The sequence below is a fragment of the Ranitomeya imitator genome, chromosome 2 (assembly GCF_032444005.1).
Source record: "Ranitomeya imitator isolate aRanImi1 chromosome 2, aRanImi1.pri, whole genome shotgun sequence".
NCBI lineage: Eukaryota > Metazoa > Chordata > Amphibia > Anura > Dendrobatidae > Ranitomeya > Ranitomeya imitator.
This window is the reverse complement of record NC_091283.1, coordinates 374,609,345-374,636,712: the sequence shown is the minus strand read 5'-3', so window position 1 is coordinate 374,636,712 and position 27,368 is coordinate 374,609,345. Positions and strand designations below refer to the sequence as shown.

The following is a 27,368-nucleotide window of genomic DNA, read 5'->3' as shown; positions in this document are numbered from 1 at the left end:
TCTTTGAAGAAATGCTTTTCCACTGCTCTTGTACTCTTTTAACCCAATGTTTCCCAACCATTTATTTCTGAGGTTGATGCACCTGAGGTAGGGGTCGGGTCTGTGTTGTCTCAAAGATCGTCCCCTGCTAAGCTGCATCCTTGTACCTTTTTCCCCCAAAAAATGGTCGTCGGCCAAAAGGAACTATGACATAGGCGATAGAGAATGTTTGGACATTAAGTTGGCTTTTGAGGAGTGGCGTTGTTTTTTGAAACATAAATTTTATTTACAAATTGTGTCAAGCATTACATCTTATTGACGGTAACATAGTAACATAGTTAGTAAGGCCGAAAAAAGACATTTGTCCATCCAGTTCAGCCTATATTCCATCATAAAAAATCCCCAGATCTACGTCCTTCTACAGAACCTAATAATTGTATGATACAATATTGTTCTGCTCCAGGAACACATCCAGGCCTCTCTTGAACCCCTCGACTGAGTTCGCCATCACCACCTCCTCAGGCAAGCAATTCCAGATTCTCACTGCCCTAACAGTAAAGAATCCTCTTCTATGTTGGTGGAAAAACGTTCTCTCCTCCAGACGCAAAGAATGCCCCCTTGTGCCCGTCACCTTCCTTGGCATAAACAGATCCTCAGCGAGATATTTGTATTGTCCCCTTATATACTTATACATGGTTATTAGATCGCCCCTCAGTTGTCTTTTTTCTAGACTAAATAATCCTAATTTCGCTTATCTATCTGGGTATTGTAGTTCTCTTATCCCCTTTATTAATTTTGTTGCCCTCCTTTGTACTCTCTCTAGTTCCATTATATCCTTCCTGAGCACCGGTGCCCAAAACTGGACACAGTACTCCATGTGCGGTCTAACTAGGGATTTGTACAGAGGCAGTATAATGCTCTCATCATGTGTATCCAGACCTCTTTTAATGCACCCCATGATCCTGTTTGCCTTGGCAGCTGCTGCCTGGCACTGGCTGCTCCAGGTAAGTTTATCATTAACTAGGATCCCCAAGTCCTTCTCCCTGTCAGATTTACCCAGTGGTTTCCCGTTCAGTGTGTATATTCTTTTTTTTTTTTTAAATCAGATAAATTTTTATTTAACCAAATTCAAGGTACAAAGCAATAAAGCAAAAATCGCAATGAGAACAACATTAGCAATGGTCATTAGTGATTAATTTTGAATTTTTAAGTTTGAGGTCCAGGGGCCAATACTCCAGTTTCTCTATGGGAGCTTTGAGGAATGCAGTTTGTATAAGGTCTATTTTATTAGTCAGCGCTCTCCATAGCTCCAGAGCCGCGTCTATTGTTGGGAATATTTTTAGGTTTCTACTTGGGACTATAGTTTGATGTGCATGGTAAAAAGCTGAGACATTGGTGGTTCTCATCAGATATTTTTCAATTGCTATCCAGTGCCGGTCATCATCATTATTCCACATGAATCATAACTGTTCGAATAATGCGGCCCTGTAGTAACGGACCACTAAAGGCCACCCTTACTCATAGGGATGTAAAGCGTGTCCGCTTGGACTCTGGGTTTTTTCTCTTGCCAAATTTATTTTAAAATCATTGCTTGAATCTCTTTTAATATTTTCATTGGGAATATGGCTGGGAGATTGCGGAACAAATAAAGTATTTGTGAGAGAATGAACATTTTCACCGACGCAATCCTGCCCCAGTCATGATAGTTCGTATTTCTTCATACGTAACATGTCAGTTTGGATTTTCTTCCTTGGAGACTCATAATTCAGTGATAACATTTTATCTGCTGAGAGTGTTAGCCAAATACCTAAATACTCAATATTGTAATTTTCCCATTTAAAAGGGTATTTATTCTCAAAGTTTTTTGGGGTGTTTTATGAATGGGGTTAGGTTTAATACCTGGCATTTAGACACGTTTAGTTTATAATATGGTATTTTAGTATATAATTCGATTATTTTCATTGCTGCCGGTAATGACTCTGTGGGGTTTGTAAACGCTAGAATGATGTCCGCAAATAAACCTATTTTGTGTTCCATTTTATTCACCTGAATTCCTGATATCGTCGAGTGTGATCTAATTTTCTCCGCTAGAGGCTCAATCGCCAAAGCGAATATAAGAGGTGATAGCGGACACCCCTGTCTCGTCCCGTTAGTAATAGTAAACCTGTCCGACATCATTCCAGAGACAGAAACCGACGCTGATGGGTGAGAATATAGCAGAGTGATTACTTCAACAATATTACCCGTAAATCCAAATCTGGCCAGAACCTCAAGCAGGTATACCCAATGCACCCGATCGAACGCCTTCTCCGCGTCCAGGGATGGGAGCAGAGAAGACAACCGTTCCCTCCCCGCCAACGAGGTCAATCATTCGTCTGGTGCCGTCCAATGTCTGTCTAGATTTGATAAATCCAACCTGGTCTCTGTGCACCAGGGAAGGGATTACATCGGAGAGTCTATTTGCTAAGATTTTGGAGTACAGTTTGAGGTCAGTATTTAGAAGTGATATTAGCTTGAAATTACTTGGGTGGTCGGGCGTTTTCCCTGGCGTGGGGGACTATAGTCGCTTGTAACATTTCTCCGTTTTTGCCCGTTTCAAATATATTTTGGAAAACTAATAATAGATGTGGGGACAATATTTGGTTGAATAACTTCAAGTATTCATTAGTTATACCATCCAGTCCTGGGGATTTATTATTTTTTGTTGTTTGAATGGTTTGTTGGATTTCTTTTTGGCTTATAGGTTGATTTATTGCCATCAATTTATCCTCTGGGATTTGGGGTAAGGATATGCTATTCAGGAAATTATTTATTAGTTCAGCGTTGGGTTGTGGGATAAGGTTATCAGTCTTGAGATTATAGAGTGAGAAGTAATATCTTGCAAAAGTATTCGCAATTTCTTTAGGGTTGTATATTTTGTTTTTTGGGATCATCTTGTATGTGAACTATTTTTTGCTTTGTTAATCCCGCTTTAATTTTATTGGCAAGTATTTTACTTGCTTTATTCCCCTGCCAAGAGTATTTTGCTTTATTCCTCCTCAAATTATGCTCATATTTATATTGGAATAGCTGATATAGTTCATATCTTGCCTTTTGCAGTTTTCTATATACCGTGGGTGAGGGACTATGTTTATGGATGTTTTCCAATGTTGCTATATTTTTATTAAGCTCTTCTATTTATTGCATTCTTAATTTTTTGTGTTTCGCTGCTATCTGTATTAGCCGCCCTCTTATATAGGCCTTATGAGGGCGCACCATACTGTGGTTGGGGATATGTCGGGGTACTATTGATATCAAAAAATTCCTGGAGAAGGTCGTTTAGTTGGGATTTGATAATATCTGAGGCTATTAAGAAGGTATTACCGTATATACTCGAGTATAAGCCTACCCGAGTATAAGCCGACCCCCCCCCCCTAATTTTGCCACAAAAAACTGGGAAAACTTAATGACTCGAGTATAAGCCTAGGGTGAGAAATGCAGCAGCTACCGGTAAATGTCAAAAGTAAAAATAGATACCAATAAAAGTAAAATTAATTGAGACATCAGTAGGTTAAGTGTTTTTGAATATCCATATTGAATCAGGAGCCCCATATAATGCTCCTTAAAGTTTATGATGGCCCCATAAGATGCTCCATATTAAAATATACCCCATATAATCCTGCATAAAAGTTAATAATGGCCCCATAAGATGCTCCATAGACACATTTCCCCAATATAATGCTGCAAAAATGTTGATTATGGCCCCATAAGATGCTCCATAGAGATATTTGCCCCATCTAGTGCTGCACAAACCTTGATTATGGCCCCAAAGATGCTCCATACTGACACTTGCCCCATATAATGCTCCACAAATGTCAATTATGGCCCCATAAGATGCTCCATACAGACACTTGCCACATATAATGCTCCACAAACGTTAATTATGGCCCCATAAGATGCTCCATTAAGATATTTGCCGCATATAATGCTCCACAAACGTTGATTATGGCCCCATAAGATGTTCCATACAGACACTTGCCCCATATAGTGCTGCACAAAAGTTGATTATGGCCCCATACAGACACATGCCCCATATAGTGATGCACAAATGTTATGGCCCCATAAGATGCTTCATACAGACACTTGCCCCATATAGTACTGCACAAACGTTGATTATGGCCCCATAAGATGCTCCATACAGACACTTGCCCCATATAGTGCTGCAGAAACGTTGTTTATGGCCCCATACAGAGACTTGCCCAAAATAGTGCTGCACAAATGTTGTTTATGGCCCCATACAGACACTTGCCCCATATAGTGCTGCACAAACATTGATTATGGCCCCATAAGATGCTCCATATAGACACTTTCCCCATATAATGCTGCACAAACGTTATGGCCCCATAAGATGCTCCATACAGACAGTTGCCCCATATGCTGTTGCTGCGATAAAAAAAACATCACATACTCACCTCTCATCGCTCAGGCCCCTGACACTTTCAATATTCACCTGACTTCCTTCCGGCGCCACTCCATCTTCAGCGTCTTCTGCACTGACGTTCAGGCTGAGGGCGTGCACTAACTACGTCATGGCGCCCTCTGACTTGAGCGTCACTGCAGAAGACGCTGAAGACGGAGCGGCGCCCGGAACGGGGAGCAGGTAAATATCGCCCAGCGCTCCCCTCCCCATTATACTCACCTGCTCCTGGCGCGGTCCCTGCTTACCCGGCGCTGCAGCTTCTTCCTGTACTGAGCGTCACCGTTACCGCTCATTACAGTAATGAATATGCGGCTCCACCCCTATGGGAGGTGGAGCCGCATATTCATTACTGTAATGAGCGGTACCATGTGACCGCTCAGTACAGGAAGAAGCTTGGGAGCCAGGGACCTGCAGGGACCGCGGCAGGAGCAGGTGAGTATAATTAGACAGCCCCCGCTCCCCCTCCCCTGCCGACCCCTGGGTATGACTCGAGTATAAGCCGAGAGGGGGACTGTCAGCCTGCCAAAAAATGGGCTGAAAATCTCAGTTTATACTCGAGTATATACGGTAATTCTCCACGGGGAATAAGTTAAATTATTATATGTCTCTTTAATTTGGCATGTTACAGGAGCGTGGTCCGACCAGGTTATGTTCCCAATTTTTGCTGATTGTATATGTTGCAGGAGCCATTTATCCACTACTATTAGATCTATTCTTGAATATACTTTATGTGGGTGCGAGTAATACGTATAATCTCGTTCAGAAGAATGAAGGACCCTTCACGTGTCATACAATTCTTCTGACATAAGACACTGGGCAACGCATGGGATTGGGACTTTCTTTGAAAACCAAGATTTGTCTATATTAGGGATCGGGATGATGTTAAAATCTCCACAGATTACCAGCGATCCTTGTTTTATTTTGGATAATTTGGTTTTAAGGTCTTTAATTAAAGTAATTTGACCTGAATTGGGTGCATATATAGATACAATTGTAAACATCTTATTATTGATATTACATATCAATCTACTATATAATTGTCTATGGGTCACTTCCGTCTGTCTGTCTGTCACTGATATTCACTGGTCGCGGCCTCTGTCTGTCATGGAAATCCAAGTCGCTGATTGGTCGTGGCAAAACAGCCACGACCAATCAGCGACGGGCTTAGTCCGGCGGAAAAATGGCCGCTCCTTCCTCCCCGCAGTCAGTGCCTGCTCCGTACTCCCCTCCAGTCAGCGCTCACACAGGGTTAATGGCAGCGTTGACCGCAGTGTAACGCACTCGGTTAACGCTATTAACCCTGTGTGACAAACATTTTACTATTCATGCTGCCTATGCCACATCAATAGTAAAAAGATCTAATGTTAAAAATAATTTAAAAAATAGTTGTATACTCACCGTCCGTCGGATCAGGAACAGGTCTTTCCTGCTCCTCGCGACATCCCAGTGACCGCTCTATGCATTGCGGTCTCGCGAGATGATGACGTGCGGTCTCGCGAGACTGCTACGTCATCATCTCGCGAGACCGCAATGCACTCTTAAGACCGGAGCGCGCGAGGAGCGTCGGTAACCGCTGCGATCCGGGGGCCAACGGAGGGTGAGTATATAACTATTTTTTATATTCTTTTTTTTAACAGGGATATGGTGCCCACATCGCTGCGTGGGCTGTGCAATATATTACTTGACTTGGGCTGTATTATATACTACTACGTGGCTGGGCAATATACTACGTGACTGGGCAATATACTACGTCGCTGGGCAATATACTACGTCGCTGGGCAATATACTATGTGGCTGGGAAATATACTACGTGACTGGGCAATATACTACGTGGCAGGGCAATATACTGCGCGGGCTGTGCAGTGTACTGCGCGGGCTGTGCAGTGTACTGCGCGGGCTGTGCAGTGTACTGCGCGGGCTGTGCATTGTACTGCGCGGGCTGTGCAATGTACTGCGCGGGCTGTGCAATGTACTGCGCGGGCTGTGCAATGTACTGCGCGGGCTGTGCAATGTACTGCGCGGGCTGTGCAATGTACTGCGCGGGCTGTGCAATGTACTGCGCGGGCTGTGCAATGTACTGCGCGGGCTGTGCAATGTACTGCGCGGGCTGTGCAATGTACTGCGCGGGCTGTGCAATGTACTGCGCGGGCTGTGCAATGTACTGCGCGGGCTGTGCAATGTACTGCGCGGGCTGTGCAATGTACTGCGCGGGCTGTGCAATGTACTGCGCGGGCTGTGCAATGTACTGCGCGGGCTGTGCAATGTACTGCGCGGGCTGTGCAATGTACTGCGCGGGCTGTCCAATGTACTGCGCGGGCTGTGCAATGTACTGCGCGGGCTGTGCAATGTACTGCGCGGGCTGTGCAATGTACTGCGCGGGCTGTGCAATGTACTGCGCGGGCTGTGCAATGTACTGCGCGGGCTGTGCAATGTACTGCGCGGGCTGTGCAATGTACTGCGCGGGCTGTGCAATGTACTGCGCGGGCTGTGCAATATAGTACGCGGGCTGTGCAATGTACTACGCGGGCTGTGCAATGTACTACGAGGGCTGTGCAATGTACTACGCGGGCTGTGCAATATACTGCATGGGCTGTGGTATACACTACGTGGCCTGTGTTATATACTGCGTGCGTGGTACTGCGCGGGCTGTGCAATATACTACGCGGGCTGTGCAATATACTACGTGGCTGGGTAATATACTACGTGACTGGGCAATATACTACATGACTGGGCAGTATACTACGAGACTGGACAGTAAACTGCGTGTCTGTGCTGTATACTACGTGGCTGGGCAATATACTATGTGACTGGCCAATATATTACGTGATTGGGCAGTATACTACGTGACTGGGCAGTATACTACGTGACTGGGCAGTATACTACGTGACTGGGCAGTATACTACGTGACTGGGCAGTATACTACGTGGCTGGGCAGTATACTACGTGGCTCTGCTGTATACTACGTGACTGGGCAATATACTATGTGACTGGGCAATATACTACGTGCCTGGGCAATATACTACGTGCCTGGGCAATATACTACATGGTTGGGCAATATACTACGTGGGCTCTGCAATATACTACGTGGACATGCATATTCTAGAATACCCGATGCGTTAGAATCGGGCCACCACCTAGTATTACATATCTGCCTTCATCATCCAGAACGCTGTCAACAAGCTGGAACGCTATAGTGTCTTTTATTGCAATCGCTACCCCTCTCTTCTTTTTCGCCGCATATGACACATAGATATGGGGGTATTTTTTATGTTGTCATCTATGTGTATCTTCACGATTTAAATGAGTTTCTTGGACACATAGTATGTCGGCTTTGAGTGCTCGGGCTTTCTATAATAATGATCGCTAGAAAGGGCTATTTAGACCTTTTGCATTAATGCTAGATATTTGAAATACCATCAGTTGCAAAAAAGAAAAAAAAATTCAATCAGTCACCAAATGCAGGATAATAATAAGGGAATCAAAGGAGTTAAAGTAATTAACCACAACTACAACAAGTACAACTTGTACAACTCAGAGTCCGGTTCTAAGTGAACTAACTGGATAATCGTTCCTATCCAGTATTAAAGGAGGGAGAGAATAGAATAAACTAAAGTGTTATTCTCATGTCCCTTCAACCTGCCAGCAAGGCAAAAAAAATAGCAGTATGGTGTCTCGGCATAGGCACATGGGGGATGCATATAATTACAGAGTACTTGCGCGAGAATCGGGTCCATTCTTTGTTCAGCGTCGGGGGTCTTTTCTTTGGTGGGGAGCTGGTGTGTTCATCCACTGACGTCAGGGACCATTCCTGGAGCAGGGTCATAGCCTCTCTGGGAGACACAAGGGAAACTCCATTTTTCGACATGATGAGCTTTACTGGATATCCCCACTTGTAGACAATACTGTTGTCCTGCAGAATCTTGGTTGCGGATGAGAATTCCCACCTCCTGTTCAGGGTTGTCGCAGACAAGTTGGTGAACACTAGGATGTTCCGGAATCTTTCTGGAAGTTCTTGCTTTGCTGTCGCTGCCTTGGTCACTGCCTTCTTGGAGTGGTAGAAGTGCAGCCTGGCTATCACGTCTCACTGTGCGGAGCTGGGAGCAGACTTTGGTTTGGGGATCCAATGTGCCCTGTCAATCAGCAGGTCTCTCTGTTCTGCTGACGGCACTAGAATTGTAAAAAAGTCCATTAGAAACTCCTTTTAGTGTATCCACTGACACGCTCTCAGGGATTCCTCTGAAACGTGGGTTATTGCGCCTGGATCGATCTTCTGAGGCTATGTGCACACGTTGCGGATTTACCCGCGGATCCGCAAGGTTTCTGACGCTGCGGATCCACAGCAGTTTTCCATGTGGTGTACAGTACCATGTAAACCTATGGAAAACCAAATCCGCTGTGCACATGCTGCGGAAAAAAACACGTGGAAACGCAGCAGTGTTTTTACCGCAGCATGTAAATTCTTTGTGCGGATCTGCAGCGTTTCTGCACCCATTGACTTGCATTGAGTAGGGCACATCTGCAGCAAAACCGCAGATGTAAAAAAGATCAGCGGTTTTGCTGCGGATGTGGATGCGAGAAACGCTGCGGCCCAGGAAGAGGGAAGTGTGTGGGTGGAATATCGGCAGTTACTGTGTGCGTGTATGTGTGTGGGCGGAGTCTGCCTGTCTGTGTGCGGGGTATGCCGGGGCTGTGTGCGGGGTCGGCAGGGCTGTCCGGGGGTCTGTGCGGCGCTGTCCGGGGGTATGACGGGGCTGTGTGCGGGGTCGGCAGGGATGTGCGGGGGGGTATTTGTGTGTGTGTGTGTGTGTCTGTGCAGGCATCGTCCGATGGGTCTACAAGTCCCATCCGGCTATGCCTGCTACAGTGACAGTGATTGACACATTAGCCAATGATGGGACAGTAGTAGTCCCATCTTCCGGCTAATGTGTTAAATGTAAAAAAAAAAGAAAAAAACAACACATACCCACATATACAGTACAGACAGTACATACAACATACAGTACATACTGCATACAACATACAGTACATACAACATACAGTACATACAACATACAGTACATGCAAGATACAGTGTTTACAGAACATGCAACATACAGTACATACAACATATAGTATATACAGTGCATTTCTGGCAGAAATGTCCGGTTTTTGTCAGGAAAATTTCTGCAAGAAATCCTGACGTGTGCACATACCCTGAAAGCCATTGTGATATCAGTATGAATGACTTGTTTCAAGTCTCCTAGCAGGGATCTGAGTGTGGCTACAGTGACTGGGGCAAAATTGGATTCTTTGATGGGAGAGTTTTAGGGGATGGTCCGGGCTGTGTTTGGTAGTTGTAAATCTTCAGGCTCTGGACCTTCAGCATTCCTAGCAGGGGGAGGAGCAGGGACTGCAGCATTGGTGAATTGCTCTGTGTGGCCATGGAGCTTGCAGCTTTGTTGGGAGTGTGGGGCTGATGGAGTGTTTCAGTGTGCATCTCTAGGCTTTGCAGCACACTGCTGTTACACATGCTGCTGCTGACGGCTGCGTGGTGAGAGCTGCGGCCGCCATCTTGGATCCAGCTACCCGCCGCTTCAAAGACCGGGACCCTGCTCAGCGTCTGCCCCCTCCTTCTCCCTCGTGTCAGTTCTGCTGCGCTCCGTTCTCCCGCACCGCCTCCCTTATCTCCCCTCCTCCTGTCACTCCACTGTGCTTTGGGCCACTTATGAATGATAGCTGGTGGTTAGGGAGCTTGAGCCTCGCACGTCCGCTCAGCTCCACATCCGGTCACGCCCCCCGGCGTTGTTTTTTGGAGGGGGCAGTCCACCCTGTCACTGTCATTACTAATTATAAAAATCTGTTCAACCTCAAATCCACTAAACGTCTTAATCCTAGAAAAGCTTGATGGTCTCTATTTTTACCAGGTTTATGTTTAATGTCACCTACCGTCCTGAAATTAAGAAAGTCAAACCTGATGCTTTATCTCAGAGCTTCCATGGGGTGGTAGTCGGAAGACTCTTCCAATTTTACAAGAAGGAGTAGTCGTCTCCGCCGTGTGTTCTGAGCTGGAGGAAGAGGTATTGAAGGCTCAGGAGGACGCTCCTGCTTACTCTTCAGAGAAATTATACTATTGCATCTGCACCTCAAAATTTTAGGGGCACGCTATTGCTCGGCTCTGGTTGGTTGTCCAAGTAGTAAAGCAACCTTGGCCTCCTTTCTCAACGTTTTTCGAGGCCAAGGTTGCATCGGGATATAGTTGACTTTGTGTCTTCCTGTTTTGTCTGTGTGTGTTCAAAGACTGGGGCTCTTCTACAATTAACCATGCCTTGTCCACAAACCCCAGTGCAAAAATAGACATGGAGAAATTAAGAGATTGAGTTGAATAAAAATTAACTTTTATTAGTAATTTAAAAGTTAATGCATGAATGCTAAAACAGCAGAGTGCCTCACCTAGGAGACGGCTCAGACCATAAATAGATCACAATCAATTATGGAAATAAGTATACCAGAAAAAGGACCAATACAATTCTAAAAGGCGTCACGAGATAATAAGTATGATTGGAAAATAAATATGACTGGAAACAATATAGCTCAATATGGTAACTGAGATAATCAGGTTGTCAGTGCAAATAGAAAATGCCTATTGCTTTATCAATTTTAATGCCCTGAATCCAATATATTGCTGTAATACCCTAGTGGTTAGCCTAAGTAGTAATAGGTATACATGCCTAGTATATCAGTAACTCACAGTATGTATAATAAGATAGAAATAGCATGTAGGTCACAAACAAATGTAAATAGTAAATGAAAGTAACCCCATCTGTAAGAAAATGACCATCAGTGAAAGGGGAATCAAGTAACCTTTAAACCATTTCTAATGCACAATTCCTGCAACAAAATGAACAAACAGATATACCTAGAAAGGTCTGGAACACTGTCTCCTCACCTTGACGCACCTTTTGCCACTGGTTTCTAACTAGCAATGCCCCCAGGAAGAAGCCAGTGGCAAAACGCACGTCGGGGTGAGGAGTCGGTGTTCCAGACCTTCCTAGGTAAATCTGTTCTTTTTGTTGCGGGCATTGTGAATTAGAAATGGTTTAAAGGTTATTTGATCACTTGACGGCGGTCACCTGTGGGCGGATTTCCAGCGTGATTGATGGAAGCGCATGTTAAATGTCGCTGTCAGATATTGAGAGCAGCATTTAATGGGTTAATAGCCGCTGGTGGATCCCGATTCCGGGCACATGTCAGCTGTTCAAAACAGCTGACATGTGATGGGAAAGATATGGGCTCACCGCCGGAGCCCACGTTAAAGGTAGGGAGTCTGACATTGACGTACATTTACTGCCGATGTCAGAAAGGGGTTAAAATGGCACACTTCATTGCTTTACCTGCTCTTCCTAATGCTAAGACCCTGGCTTAGGTGTTTGTCACTGAGATCGTGAAGTTTCACGGTGTTCCCACTGGGACCCAACTTGTATCTAAATTCTAAAGTGCATTTTGTTCTCGTCTGTGGATGCATCTATCCTTTTCTTCTGCATTCCATCCTCAAACTAACGGTCAGACTGAAAGTTTAAACAAGATTTTGGAGACATACCTTAGGTGTTTTGTATCAGATAATCAGGGCGATTGGCAATCTTTTTTTACCATTAGCTGAGTTTGCCTTGAACAATCATTGCAGTGAGTCCAATGGAACGTAGCCATTTTTAGGTGCATATGGCTTCCATTCGCAGTTCTGTACCTTCAATACAGAGGGGTCTTCAGACTGCCAAGGCAAACAGGATCATGGGGTGCATTAAAAGAGGTCTGGATACACATGATGAGAGCATTATACTGCCTCTGTACAAATCCCTAGTTAGACCGCACATGGAGTACTGTGTCCAGTTTTGGGCACCGGTGCTCAGGAAGGATATAATGGAACTAGAGAGAGTACAAAGGAGGGCAACAAAATTAATAAAGGGGATGGGAGAACTACAATACCCAGATAGATTAGCGAATTTAGGATTATTTAGTCTAGAAAAAAGACGACTGAGGGGCGATCTAATAACCATGTATAAGTATATAAGGGGACAATACAAATATCTCGCTGAGGATCTGTTTATACCAAGGAAGGTGACGGGCACAAGGGGGCATTCTTTGCGTCTGGAGGAGAGAAGGTTTTTCCACCAACATAGAAGAGGATTCTTTACTGTTAGGGCAGTGAGAATCTGGAATTGCTTGCCTGAGGAGGTGGTGATGGCGAACTCAGTCGAGGGGTTCAAGAGAGGCCTGGATGTCTTCCTGGAGCAGAACAATATTGTATCATACAATTATTAGGTTCTGTAGAAGGACGTAGATCTGGGTATTTATTATGATGGAATATAGGCTGAACTGGATGGACAAATGTCTTTTTTCGGCCTTACTAACTATGTTACTATGTTACTATGTTCCAGGGGAGGAATGATTTTCTTCTCTTATCTTTATGGCAAGGTGTTAAAAACAATTTTAAAATCATAGGGGACAGACACAAATGCATGACGGATAAGAAATGGTTGTCAGGTTCGGACCTGGGAGTGAATGATTTGATATGGCTGTCAACCAGACATATTAAACTGAAAATTCCCTACTAGAAATTAGGTTTTATTATTATTTATTATTATTATTATACATTTTTATAGCGCCATTTATTCCATGGCGCTTTACATGTGAATACGGGGCAAATATAGACAATTACATTAACCATGAGCAGATAACAAGGCACACGAGTACATAAGGAGGGAGGACTCTGCCCGCGAGGGCTCACAGTCTGCAGGGGGTGGGTGAGGATACACTAGGAGAGGGAAGAGCTGGCTGTGCGGCTGTTCAGTAGGTTGAGGATCACTGCAGGCTGTAGGCTTGTCGGAAGAGATGAGTCTTCAGGTTCTTTTTGAAGGTTTCTATGGTAGGCGCAAGTCTGATGTGTTGGGGTAGAGAGTTCCAGAGTATGGGGGAAGCACGGGAGAAGTCTTGGATGCGGTTATGGGAAGAAGAGATGAGAGGGGAGTAGAGAAGGAGGTCTTGGGAGGATCGGAGGTCGCGTGTAGGTAGGTACCGGGAGACCATGTCACAGATGTATGGAGGAGACAGGTTGTGGATGGCTTTGTATGTCAGTGTGAGGGTTTTGAACTGGAGTCTCTGGGCGATAGGAAGCCAGTGAAGGGCTTGACACAGGGGAGAGGCTGGGGAATAGCGGGGGGACAGGTGGATTAGTCGGGCAGCAGAGTGTAGGATGGATTGGAGTGGTGCCAGAGTGCTAGAGGGGAGTCCAGAGAGTAGGAGGTTGCAGTAGTCGAGGCGGGAGATGATAAGGGCATGCACTAGCGTTTTTGCAGTGTTGATTTAGATTTAGTTGTTGTTTAGTTGTTTAGATGCAGTGTTGTAGTTAGATTTATTGGTCCTTACAAGGTGGTCACCATAATTAATCCTGTGGCGGTGGAGCTGTCGCCCTTGCTTCTGCCATCGGTTATTGTTGATGGTAATTTGGAGTTCAGCGTGGTAAGAATTGTGAATTCCTATGTGGTTTGCCGATCTTTACAATACTTGTTGCAATAGAAGGGGTATGGTGCTGAAGAGAGGATGTGGGTACCAGCATCTGAGGTTAATGACAGTAAACTAATTTGGTCCTTACATGTAGCCCATCCGGATAAACCTGGTACCGAGGGACCAGTGGTCCCTCGTAGAAGAGGGGGTTTTGACATCCCCCTGGAAGACCTGGAGTTAGATGGTCACGTTGGGTAATGAATTGAAGGTCTTCTTTAGAGATGGTGTGATTCATGTCCTATTTGAAATGGATTTCCTTTCCTTCAGTGCTGAGAGGGTTAAGGATTCTTTACATTCTGGCTGAGACCTTACAGCTTGGTTGTTCTTAACTGCAACTACTTATCATTTACGCTTTGTATATATACTGGCTCTGGGCATGTAGTCCTTGCCGGTGAAAGATGTGTCTTCCTGTGCTAAAGCTGAGTAGTTGGAGTGGAGTTGCAGTAGTAGTGATCTGTACTTTTCTGTTGACTTGAGTTTATCTCCTGATCCCTATTCTTATTTAGTTTATTCTTCCCTATCCTCCTCCCTATTGTTGGTGAGTGCTTTTGTAGGATAGTGGTTTTATATTACCGTACATACTCGAGTATAAGCCCAGAATTTCAGCCCATTTTTTAGGCTGAAATTGACCCTCTCTGCTTATACTTGAGTCATACCCAGGGGTCGGCAGGGGAGGGGGAGCGGCAGCTGTATAATAATACTCACCTGCTCCTGGCGCGGTGTCCCTGGTTCTCCGGCGCTGGCAGCTTCTTCCTGTAGTGACCGGTCACATGGTACCGCTCATTACAGTAATGAATATGGACCCCACTCCCATAGGGGTGGAGCCGCATATTCATTACTGTAATGAGTGGTACCATGTGACCGCTCAATACAGGATGAAGCTGCCAGCGCCGGAGAACCAGGGACACAGCGCCAGGAGCAGGTGAGTATAAGTGCGCGATATTCACCTGCTCCCCGTTCCACTGTCGGCCGCCGCTGCCTCTTCCCCGTCCTCTGCAGTGACGCTCAGATCGGAGGGTGCGATGACGCGATTAGTGTGCGCGCCGCCCTCTGCCTGAACAATCAGTGCAGAGGACGAGGAAGACACAGTGGCACCGACGGTGGAATGCGGAGCAGGTGAATACAGCAAGTGCCGGGGGCCTGATAGGTGAGTATGTCTTTTTTTTTTTTTTTAAATTGCAGCAACAGCATATGGGGAAATATCTGTATGGAGCATCTTATGTGGCCATGTGCAGCATTATATGGGGCAAATATCTGTATGGTGCCATGTGCAGCATTATATGGGGCAAATATCTGTATGGATCATCTTATGGGGCCATGTGCAGCATTATATGGGGCAAATATCTGTATGGGGCCATGTGCAGCATTATATGGGGCAAATATCTGTATGGTGCCATGTAACATAACATAGTAACATAGTAACATAGTTAGTAAGGCCGAAAAAAGACATTTGTCCACCCAGTTCAGCCTATATTCCATCATAATAAATACCCAGATCTACGTCCTTCTACAGAACCTAATAATTGTATGATACAATATTGTTCTGCTCCAGGAAGACATCCAGGCCTCTCTTGAACCCCTCGACTGAGTTCGCCATCACCACCTCCTCAGGCAAGCAATTCCAGATTCTCACTGCCCTAACAGTAAAGAATCCTCTTCTATGTTGGTGGAAAAACCTTCTCTCCTCCAGACGCAAAGAATGCCCCCTTGTGCCCGTCACCTTCCTTGGTATAAACAGATCCTCAGCGAGATATTTGTATTGTCCCCTTATATACTTATACATGGTTATTAGATCGCCCCTCAGTCGTCTTTTTTCTAGACTAAATAATCCTAAATTCGCTAATCTATCTGGGTATTGTAGTTCTCCCATCCCCTTTATTAATTTTGTTGCCCTCCTTTGTACTCTCTCTAGTTCCATTATATCCTTCCTGAGCACCGGTGCCCAAAACTGGACACAGTACTCCATGTGCGGTCTAACTAGGGATTTGTACAGAGGCAGTATAATGCTCTCATCATGTGTATCCAGACCTCTTTTAATGCACCCCATGATCCTGTTTGCCTTGGCAGCTGCTGCCTGGCACTGGCTGCTCCAGGTAAGTTTATCATTAACTAGGATCCCCAAGTCCTTCTCCCTGTCAGATTTACCCAGTGGTTTCCCGTTCAGTGTGTAATGGTGATATTGATTCCCTCTTCCCATGTGTATAACCTTACATTTATGTGCATCATTATATGGGGCAAATATCTGTATGGAGCATCTTATGGGGCCATATGCAGCATTATATGGGGCAAATATCTGTATGGAGCCATGTGCAGCATTATATGGGGCAAATATCTGTATGGGGCCATGTGCAGCATTATATGGGGCAAATATCTGTATGGGGCCATGTGCAGCATTATATGGGGTAAATATCTGTATGGAGCATCTTATGGGGCCATGTGCAGCATTATATGGGGCAAATATCTGTATGGGGCCATGTGCAGCATTATATGGGGCAATTATCTGTATGGAGCATCTTATGGAGCCATAATCAGCATTTGTGGAGCATCTTATCTATATATATAATTGTCTAAGGGGTACTTCCGTCTGTCTGTCCTCAACTTCCGTAACGAAAATCCCGCGTTGCTGATTGGTCTCGGTAGCTGCCTGTCGTGGCTGCCGCGACCAATCAGTGACGGGCACAGTCTGATTAGTCCCTCCCCTACTCCCCTGCACTCACTGCCCGGCGCCCGCTCCATAATCCCCTCCAGTAAGTCACCACTCACACAGGGTTAATGGCAACGGTAACGGACCGCGGTGTAACGCACTCCGTTACCGCTGCTATTAACCCTGTGTGTCCCCAAGTATTTACTATTGATGCTGCCTATGCAGCGTCAATAGTAAAAATATGTCATGTTAAAAAAACAAAAAACCTGCTATACTCACCATCCGCCGCCTTTCCCGCTCCTCGCGACGCTCCGGTGACCGCTCCATGCAAGCGGCAGCTTCCGGTGCCAGGGCTGGTATGCGACAAGGACCTGCCATGACGTCACAGTCATGTGACCGCAACGTTATCACAGGTCCTGCTCATACCAGCCCTGGGACCGGGAGCTGCCGCTTGCAATGGAACGGTCACCGGAGCGTCACGAGGAGCTGGAAAGGAGGCGGATGGTGAGTATAGCAGGACTTCAACGGGCCTTTGGAAGGTGAGTATATGTTTATTTTCTATAGTATAGTCTCTATACTACGTGGCTCTGTGCTGTGTACTCTGTCGCTGTGCAATATACTATGTGGCTGGGCAATAAACTATGTGGCTGGGCAATACACTATGTGGCTGGGCAATACACTATGTGGCTGGGCAATACACTATGTGGCTGGGCAATATACTACGTGGCTGGGCAATATACTACGTGGCTGGCCAATATACTACGTGGCTGGCCAATATACTACGTGGCTGGCCAATATACTACGTGCCTGGGCAATATACTACGTCGCTGGGCAATATACTACATGGACATGCATATTCTAGAATACCCGATGCGTTAGAATCGGGCCACCATCTAGTGGCGCCATAATCAGCATTTGTGGAGCATTATGCGGCGCAAATGTGTCTATGGAGCATCTTATGGGGCCATAATCAGCATTTGTGGAGCATTATATGGGGCATATTTTAATATGGAGCATCTTATGGGGCCCATCATAAACTGTATGGAGCATTATATGGGGCTCCTGATTCAATATGGATATTCAAAAACACTTAACCTACTGGTGTCTCAATTAATTTTACTTTTATTGGTATCTATTTTTATTTTTGAAATTTACCAGTAGCTGCTGCATTTTCCACCCTAGGCTTATACTCGAGTCATTAAGTTTTCCCAGCTTTTTTGTGGCAAAATTAGGGGTCTTGGCTTATACTCGAGTATATACGGTATTCCTATTTTGTGTTTGTGTCTTGCTTATTTTACTTTTCTATATCATGCCTCATAGGTGTGGGGATCGGGACAGATCAGGGTTTAACAGGAGCATAGTAAGGATGGAGACCCAGGTTTCTCTACCTTCAAGAATACCCTTGGGATGGGGTAGTTAGGTTCCCATATCCAGGGACAGTTTGAGGCCCCACTCCCTTGCTAAAGACCATCACAGCGTGACATTTGTTACATAACTTTCAATTTCTTTGGGTATTTTAGAAATGTTGTAAAAATATAATTCAGCATAATTTATTCAAAAATAATCTTTATTTTTGGCAGGTGACTGCACCAATCAATCAATATCAGGGGGAGAACTGACATTTTCAATTTTTAAATCAGATGACCTTGATATTACTCAAGATATAACTGATGTCTATGCCACTATTCCAGAAATGCAGTCATCGTTTCACAGAAAAGATCTATCATCTGACACTTTTAAACAGGTCCTATCTTATGATTCATCACAGACTATTAAGGAAAATAAAAGTCACAAAAGAGATGACAATAATCTAACTGCTCTTACATCAAACAAGCCATTTTCAAGATTAGAATTTGAAAACAGTTTTTCCCTCAAAACTTCCTTTGTTACACATCCAAAAATTAACAAAGAGGAGCAAAGATTTTCTTCAGAGTGTGAGGAATATTTTAACCCAAAATTAGAGCTTGTTACAGAAAAAAAAGTTCACTCAAAGAAGAAGCCATATACATGTTCAGAGTGTGGGAAACGTTTTGCAATTAAGTCAAAACTAATTGCACATGAGAGAATTCACACAGGGGAGAAGCCATATTTATGTTCAGAATGTGGGAAAAATTTTAACCAGAAATCATCTCTTATTAGACATCAGAAAATTCACACAGGCAAAAAGCCATTTTCATGTTCAGAATGTCAGAAAAGTTTTGTAGATAAACCAACTCTTTTTAAACATGAGAAAATGCACACAATGGAGAAGAGATGTTCATGTTCAGAATGTGGTAAATGTTTTGCATATAAATCGGAACTTTTTAAACATCAGAAAATTCACACAGGAGAGAAGTCATTTTCATGTTCAGAATGTGAGAAATGTTTTGTAGATAAATCAACTCTTAATAAGCATCGGAAAACTCACACAGGGCAGAAGCCATTTTCATGTTCAGAATGTGATAAATGTTTTGCAACTAAATCATATCTTGTTGCACATCAGAGAACTCACACTGGGGAGAAGCCATTTTCATGTTCAGAATGTGGGAAATGTTATGCATGTAAATCAGATCTTGTTACACATCAGAGAACTCACACAGGGGAGAAGCCATTTTCATGTTCAGAATGTGGTAAATGTTATGCATGTAAATCGGATCTTGTTACACATCAGAGAACTCACACAAGGGAGAAGCCATTTTCATGTTCAGAATGTGAGAAATGTTTTGCAGAAAAATCAATTCTTAATAGACATCAGAGAAGTCACACAGGAGTGAAGCCATTTTCATGTTCAGAATGTCAGAAATGTTTTGCAGATAGATCACGTCTTACTGTACATCAGAGAAGTCACACAGGAGTGAAGCCATTTTCATGTTTAGAATGTGGGAAATGTTTTGCAAATAAATCATATCTTGTTAAACACCAGAAAACTCACACAGGAGAGAAGCTATTTTCATGTTTAGAATGTGGGAAATGTTTTGCAGATAGCTCTTATCTTGTTACACATCAGAGAACTCACACAGTGGAAAAGCCTTTTTCATGTTCAGAATTTGAGAAAGATTTTACCAATAAATGGAGTCTTGATAAACCTCCAATATCTCACCAAGGGAAAAGCCATTATCATACCTAAAAGGTGGGAAATGTTTTTTTCCATCATACATGACGGCACCACGAGAGGGGGGATCCGCCCATCAAGGATAGGACACCTTCAGGATGAAAGGGGCGGCACCTCTCTCCACATCAGTTGGTTTCCTGTCCTTGACGGAGAACCCTCAAGATAGAAGACTTCTGATGAAGACAGAAGAGGATGCCTGGGTCGGGTGGATTTGGGCAGGCGCTGGTCTGCTGCACCCGTCACCAGGTACCGGTAGTAGCCTCGGGGGTCATGTATTCCATGCCCCTCCTGAGCGAAGCATGGCCATAGCCTGTGAGGCAAATGCCCGGGTGATGTTGGAGCCTCGGAGGCCATGGCTGGTGACCATCCCTGTTGCCATGTAAAAAATCCACCTGCTAATTGTTGTCCTCGGAGGTCACAATGGTGCTCCCTCCCTGTTGACTATGGTGGCCATGCAGCCTGTGAGGCACATCGGTGCCCAGGCTAGGTAAGGCTCCTCGGAGGTTTTATGCCATCCCTGTTGAGCACTGCAGATGGGCCTCACCTTCCCTCCTTCCTCCCTGGTCGGTACCTGAGACAGCGGAGAGGTATGGAGCGGTATCTGGCAGCATGGATCTGGGGGTGAGTGTGGAGTGTCGAACGGCGTGGAGTTTCCTGCCTGGCCGGCGCCATGTTCCCAGGAGGTGGCGCAGTACGGGCGGAACGTTTGTGCAGGGCACTGGGGCAGGAGGGCTGAAATCTTCGGCGCGCATCGGAAGTAAGGGCCGGGTGCGCGCCTGGAAGTAGTGCACATTGGCGCTGGAGGAATGCAGAGCAGCGTGCACCGGAAGTAAGTGCCGGGTGTGCGCGCAGGACCCAGCGGCGGCACTTGGAGCAGGATCAACCAGGTGAATGGTTAATTAAGTAGCGCGCCCCGGCAGTGGTTGCCGGAGGCGCGCTTAGATATCATTATACAGCGCAGGCGTTGCGCTAGCGGCGGCAGATGCAGGATCAACCAGGTGATTGATTGCATCTATGAGCACCGGAAGTGGTGCAGGCACAATCAGCCAGGTAATCAAATCATGATAGGTGCGCACATGAACCTGACTACTGAAGCGACCAGTAATGGCAGGATCAACCAGGTGATTCATTAAAAAAAAAAGGAGGAAATGAATCTATTTAAACGAACCAGAAGTGCTGCCCTGTGTCACTAAAACCAGGCCAGGTTGAAGGTGACTACTCTTGTTACGTGGTGGTGTGTATGATGGAGAGCTTTTCACCAGAACATTTAATGCCACAGCAAGAGGTGCAGAAGAGGCGATCTCGCTCGAGTGAGAAGAGCCAGATCCACCATGGCAGCAGCAGAAGCCGCTCGGACAGCGTACAGACGGATCGGCATACCAAGGAGGGGTCCCTGGTCTCATTGGGAGACACGGAGAAAACCAGCCAACCTCCGGATTCGGTACCCGTACTTTGAAAGCGTCCGAGTGGTGAGTGAACTTCGAGAAAGTCCAGCACGCTAATGTCTGTTCTTTTCTCTTCTCTTATCTCCGTTTCTCCCCTCTTTTCTTACATACATTGCGGGGTGGAGTATAGGAGGTCCCCAAAAAGTATAAGGGACAAACCAAAAATAAGGAATGTCCCTTGTGTAAAAAGCCTTTAAAGACATCTTGGGGTAAAAGACTGTCACGAGTGTATCAACAAGACAGTGGCGGAGGAAACACCCTCCTTTACGGAGAGCCTAAGATCTCTGATCCAGTCCGAGGTCTCTAGGTCTGTAAAAGTGCTACAGACAGCCGACACAGATGCCAGATCTAGGGACAGATCCAGCCCCTCAGTAGCATCCCAAAGGGATTCCTCAGAGTCAGAGGAGGACTCAGATACAGCCCGCCGCTCAGATTGTAGCTCAGAGGAGGAAGATGCTTTTCCAGCGGAGGCTACGGATAAGCTTATAAAAGCTGTTCACTCTACCATGGGGCTGGTAGATGAGAAGGCATAAAAGACGGCCCAAGAACTTATGTTCAGTGGTCTACAAAAGAAAAAACGGAGGTCATTCCCTATTAATGAACAACTACAAGAACTGATTAAAAGGGAATGGCAAAAAACGGAAAAAAGGTCCCAAATAACCACCTCCCTAAAGAGAAGGTATCCTTTTGAAGAGGAGGCGTCCTCATCTTGGGATAGAGTCCCAAAAATTGATGTGGCAATTTCAAAAGTTGCCAGAAAATCCTCCCTGCCATTCGAGGACTTAGGTTCTCTTAAATAACCTCTGGATAGAAAAGTGGACGGTTCCCTGAAAACAGCATGGGAAGTTTCAGCAGGAGCACTAAGGCTAGCTATCGCGGCCACTTGAGTAGCCAGATCCCTAAAAATCTGGATAGACAACCTGGAGGAACAGGTAGAACAAAAAGTTCCCAGAGAAACTATCCTGGAGGCAAAACCATGAGCGCAGCGGCAGTGTTTCTAGCTGAAGCATCAGCAGACTCGGCTAGACTGGCAGCAAAATCCACAGTTTAGCCAACACAGGGCACCGTGCCGTATGGCTAAATGCTGGCCAGGAGATACTCAGGCAAAGATGAAACTTTGCTCTTTGCCATGTGAGGGGAATTTCCTGTTTGGACTGGCATTAGACGAGGTATTTGAAAAAGCCGGTGACAAAAAACAAAAAGCAGCCATTTCAGCCCTTCCGGCGCTCCTTTCAGAGAAACGGAAAATTCCGAAGGCAGCAGTTTAGAGACCGAGACAGGAGCAACTTGGACAAGCGACCCAGGGGAGGAAGAGGCTTCTATTTTGGCAAGTCTCCCAGGGACACCGAGAAACCCTCCCAGTGACGGTCCTTCTCAGGTGGGAGGGAGGCTCTCTCACTTCCTTCCAGCGTGGGAGAGGATCTCCTCCAGCATATGGATCCGTCAGATCATAGCATCAGGCCTAAAATTAAAATTCCACCATTGGCCTCCAAGAAGATACATGCAGACCGCGGTACAGTCCTCCCAAGAGAAACAAGACAGTCTGGAAGGGGAAGTAACATCACTCCTAGACAAACACGTCTTGGAAGAAGTTCCAAAGGAGGAAAGGATGGAAGGATTTTATTCCCCCCATTTTCTCATAAAAAACCGGACAATTCTTGGAGGACAATAATAAATTTAAAAGGCCTTAACAAATTCCTAATAATTCCATCGTTCAAGATGGAGACAATAAAATCTGCAGTGAAGCTCCTATATCGACGGTGTTACATGGCGGTCCTAGACCTAAAGGACGCTTATTACCACGTCCCAATCAGACAAGAAGATCGTCAGTTTCTCAGAGTGGCAGTTCAGATGGGGTCCCAGTTTCGTCACTTTCAGTACAGGGCTCTGCCCTTTGGGATATCAACAGCCCTGCGGGTGTTTACAAAACTGATTGCAGAGGTCACAGCACATCTCAGAAAAAAAGACACTCTGATAATACCCTACTTAGACGACTTCCTGATAGTGGGGAAAAACTTTTCTCACTGTCAGGAGCATGTCAGAATAGTGATGGACACTCTACAGACACTAGGATGGCAACTGAACCTCAAGAAATCCAAACTAGAGCCAGCAATGGTCCAGAATTTCCTAGGGATAACGGTAGACTCCGTGACGCAGGAGTGTCGCCTCCCAGAGGAAAAAGAGGTCAAAATCAAACAGATGATCATGACAACATAAAAAAAAACAGAGATGACTTTAAGGAAAGCTTTGTCAGTGTTAGGGTCCCTAACCTCCTGCATACCGGCGGTAAAATGGGCCCAGTTCCATGCAAGAGAACTGCAATGGTGTGTGCTGCAGAACGACCTGGAACTTCAGGGGCAGCTAGAGCAGAAGCTCATTCTTCCACTCTCTGTACTCCAATCACTCAGATGGTGGTTACAGATAGAGTCATCTCCGAGAGGAGTTCCCTGGACATACAAAGCCTCCAAAATAATCACAACAGACGCCAGTCCATGGGGGGTGGGGAGCTCACTCAGACACACTATGGGTCCAAGACCCCGGGGCTCAAGAGGAGAAAAATCTATCCTCAAATGAGTGGGAACTCCTGCAATCGAAAGAGCGCTAAGGAGGTTACTTCCACACTTGACAGGGCATCATGTGAGAGTCCTATCAGACAACCGAACAGCGGTCGCATACTTGAACCACCAAGGGGGCACCCGTTCTCGGTCACTGATGCACATAGCCGAAAGACTCATGACTGTAGCCGAAAGGCATTTCCTCTCATTATCGGCCCTGCATATTCGAGGTGTGGACAATATAAAGGCAGACTTTTTGAGCAGGAACCACTTAAGGCAAGGGGAATGGTCCCTAAAAAAGTCAATTTTTCAATGGATAGTGCACTTGTGGGGAAAACCCAGTGTAGACCTCTTTGCCTCAAAAGCCAACAAAAAAGTTCAATCGTTCTGCTCCCTGAACCCAGCAGACAGACCTTTGGCAGTAGGCGCCTTAAGTATAGAATGGACGTCAGGTCTCTTGTATGCCTTCCCACCGATATGTCTAATCCCAGCAGTTATGAAGATCAGGGAGGACAAGGCCAGAGTGATTGTAATAGCTCCCTTCTGGCCGAAAAGACCATGGTTTTACTGGCTGAGAGTGATGTCAGTGACGGACCCGTGGGTACTCCCGGAAGACCAGGACCTTCTAATACAGGGTCCCATCAACCACCCACAGAATTCCAGGCTACATTTGACAGCCTGGCATTTGAACGGTCGTTGTTAGAGAAAGAAGGGTTCTCAGCTGGTTTAATATCCACTTTGCTCAGTAGCAGAAAACCAGTAACGACCAAGATCTAGGGAGAATATGGAAGAAATTCCTCTCCAGCTCAGGGCCAATACGGGAAGGGGAGGTCCCGATAGTGGCAATTCTGGAGTTTCTGCAAAAGGGCTTAGATCTGGGATTAGCTGTTAGTACCCTCAAAGTACACATTTCAGCTTTAGCAGCCTTGTTCAACTCTGACCTGGCAAGCAACAGGTGGGTGATGAGGTTTGTCCGAGCCTGTAGTAGAGCTGACTCTGTTCCATCCCCTACTCCTCCACCATGGGATCTAAATTTAGTGTTGACAGCTCTGACAGTAAGCCCCTTTGAGCCGTTAAATACAACTTCAGATAAAGTACTAACATTAATAACAGCTTTGTTAGTGGCACTTACATCGGCTCGTAGGTTTGGAAATTTACACGCGTTGTCAGCTAACCCCCTTACACACAAATTATGGACGATAGGGTTGTATTAAAATTAGATCCGGCATATCTTCCCAAAGTGGTATCGAGATTCCATAGGGCTCAGGATATAACCCTACCCTCTTTCTGTCCCAATCCTAGTAACAAGAAAGAGGAGAAACTCCATTGCCTAGATGTCAGGAGATGTATCCTACAATATTTAGAAATCACAAAATCATGGAGGAAACAGAGAGCTTTATTTGTTTCATTCCAGGGGTCAAGGAAGGGCCTTAAAGCCTCAAAACAGACTATAGCTAAATGGGTGAGAGAGGCCATTATTCTAGCGTATAGTAGTGCAGGCAGGGTTGTTCCACAGGGTCTGAAAGCCCACTCCATGAGGGCCATGGCGGCATCTTGGGCGGAGAGAGCATATGCTACCATCGACCAAATCTGTAAGGCAGCCACTTGGTCCTCTCCGTCTACATTTTTTAAACATTATAGGCTAGACCGATCTGCTACCTCTGATCTCACATTTGGGAGAAGAGTGTTACAAGCAGTGATCCCTCCCTAAAAGAGAATACAAATCTCTGTAACTCTCTCGTGGTGCCGTCATGTATGATGGAAAAACACGGGCATTACATACCTGGTAATGTGTTTTTTCATGAGACATGACGGCACCCTTATATTCTCACCCTTTTGATCACGTCATTAGTTGGGTGCATTATTAGCATTATTTGTATTAAACACTCCCTCGGGTGTCGGTGAATAGAACCGTATAGGATGTATTATTTATGTGTACACTAACCGGCGGAGTTCCTCTCGTACTCTGTAAAACAACTGATGTGGAGAGAGGAGCCGCTCCTTTTATGATGAAGGTTTCCTGTCCTTGATGGGCAGATCCCCTCTCTCGTGGGGCCGTCATGTCTCATGAAAAAACACATTACCAGGTATGTAATACCCGTGACTGCAAAGGAAAACTCACACAGGTATAAACCATATATTTTTGACAAACTTTGCAAGAAAACAAATAACAGCGAGTCAAAGTAATGACAAAGAAATAAACAACAAAGTTATAATTTACATGTGAATTAAAAAATATGAAGTTATTCATATACATTTGTTATCTAAAAATTAAATGCAATGTTTCTTTGAATATTTCACAGCTACATATTTATTCACTATATGGACAAGAGTATTGCAACATCTCCCCGTAAACCTTCCAAAAATGCCCAATATTTCCTTATCCCTCTTCTTCTTAACTCAGAAGAAGAACTTAACTTAGAACTTAGCGTTCTTTATACAATGATATATAGATCAGACAATGTCCTCATATTTAGGTAGTTTCTATTTTACTCAAACGCTTTGCATATCAACCAGATCAGTGAGTTTCATTATACCGAGTAGAGAAGGCCCAGGGACAAAGACCCCGTTAATCACATTTTGTAGGAGGGTTTGTCTGAATGTATCTAAATGTTATCAATTAATGTGCAAGAAACAATAAATGCCCTACCACAGTTTTACCGTGTGTGTCCAGTGTCAGCTCTTCTACATTCCCTAATAAAAACACCTCAACCACACCTGATAATTATGATTACAAATTTGTAATAACTAAAAAAAAAAGTATTTATAATCCCGCAGCATGTCTATAAGATCAGCAACTTCCGCTAAGCACTCCGGACCTTTAGCCTCCATACGTATTCAAACTTCGTGAATAATATAATTATGACAGACTGCTACTTTCCCTTAGGTACTTTATATAGTTCTGACCACTTCAATGATGTTTGTCCATTGGTCGTCAGTAACTGGTCCCTTTTCCATTTACCCATACTTACAAGGGGATCATTTTCCAAATTTTCAGATGGCGACATTTTATAAAGTCCAGAAATCATACCAGACGTTCTCCCTGAATTTGCTATTGTGTTCAGCAACATGTCTGACTGCAATTAAAGTTTCTTAATCCTGTTTTGTGCATTAAAGGTTTGTTGTATCTGAATATAACAATAAATTAATCTATAAGGAGATTCTATTCCTCCTGTAATTGCTGAGATGAACAGAGAGCATTATTGTACAATAGATGTCTGAGTCTTGTAATAACTGATGAAGTCCAATTTTCAAACCTATCTAGATGTAGTAGTTTAGGTGGGGTCCAGTTTTTCCACACAGATGTATACAAAGTGAGGGCTTCTTTACAGAGTTATGGATCAGCCAAACAGTAAGTGGTCCGGACCTAACTTTATTAAATGTTCCATTTTCAAAAGCAGATAATAAATCGTATACTAGATTTTGAAAGATGTCACCACTAACACCTATTCCTACTCCCTCTCACCAACACCTTAAATGCCTGCGTTTGTGCTGTCTTTGTCCTGCATACCAGTCACATGTAGCCGTGTGGCACCTGAATGATTCCCTTATGTTTAATTGGGTTAATGTGCCGTGTCTTATATGTACTGTGTAATGTGAAATGTTTTATATCTGTCATGTCAATGTATATTGCCATTGCACTGTATTAGACATGATT

The 27,368-nt window shown here is 44.9% G+C and overlaps 1 protein-coding gene across 1 annotated transcript in view; it reads left to right on the top strand.

The window, feature by feature from the left end:
- Window positions 1-26,370, top strand: part of LOC138664006 (zinc finger protein 182-like) — an 82,799-nt gene extending 56,429 nt beyond the window's left edge. Inside the window, exon 11 of the mRNA XM_069750400.1 lies at window positions 18,200-26,370. Coding sequence (XP_069606501.1) covers window positions 18,200-19,725 — 1,526 coding nt within the window. The 3' untranslated portion in view covers window positions 19,726-26,370. The remainder of the gene's footprint in view (window positions 1-18,199) is intronic.
- The last annotated feature ends 998 nt before the right edge of the window (window positions 26,371-27,368 follow it).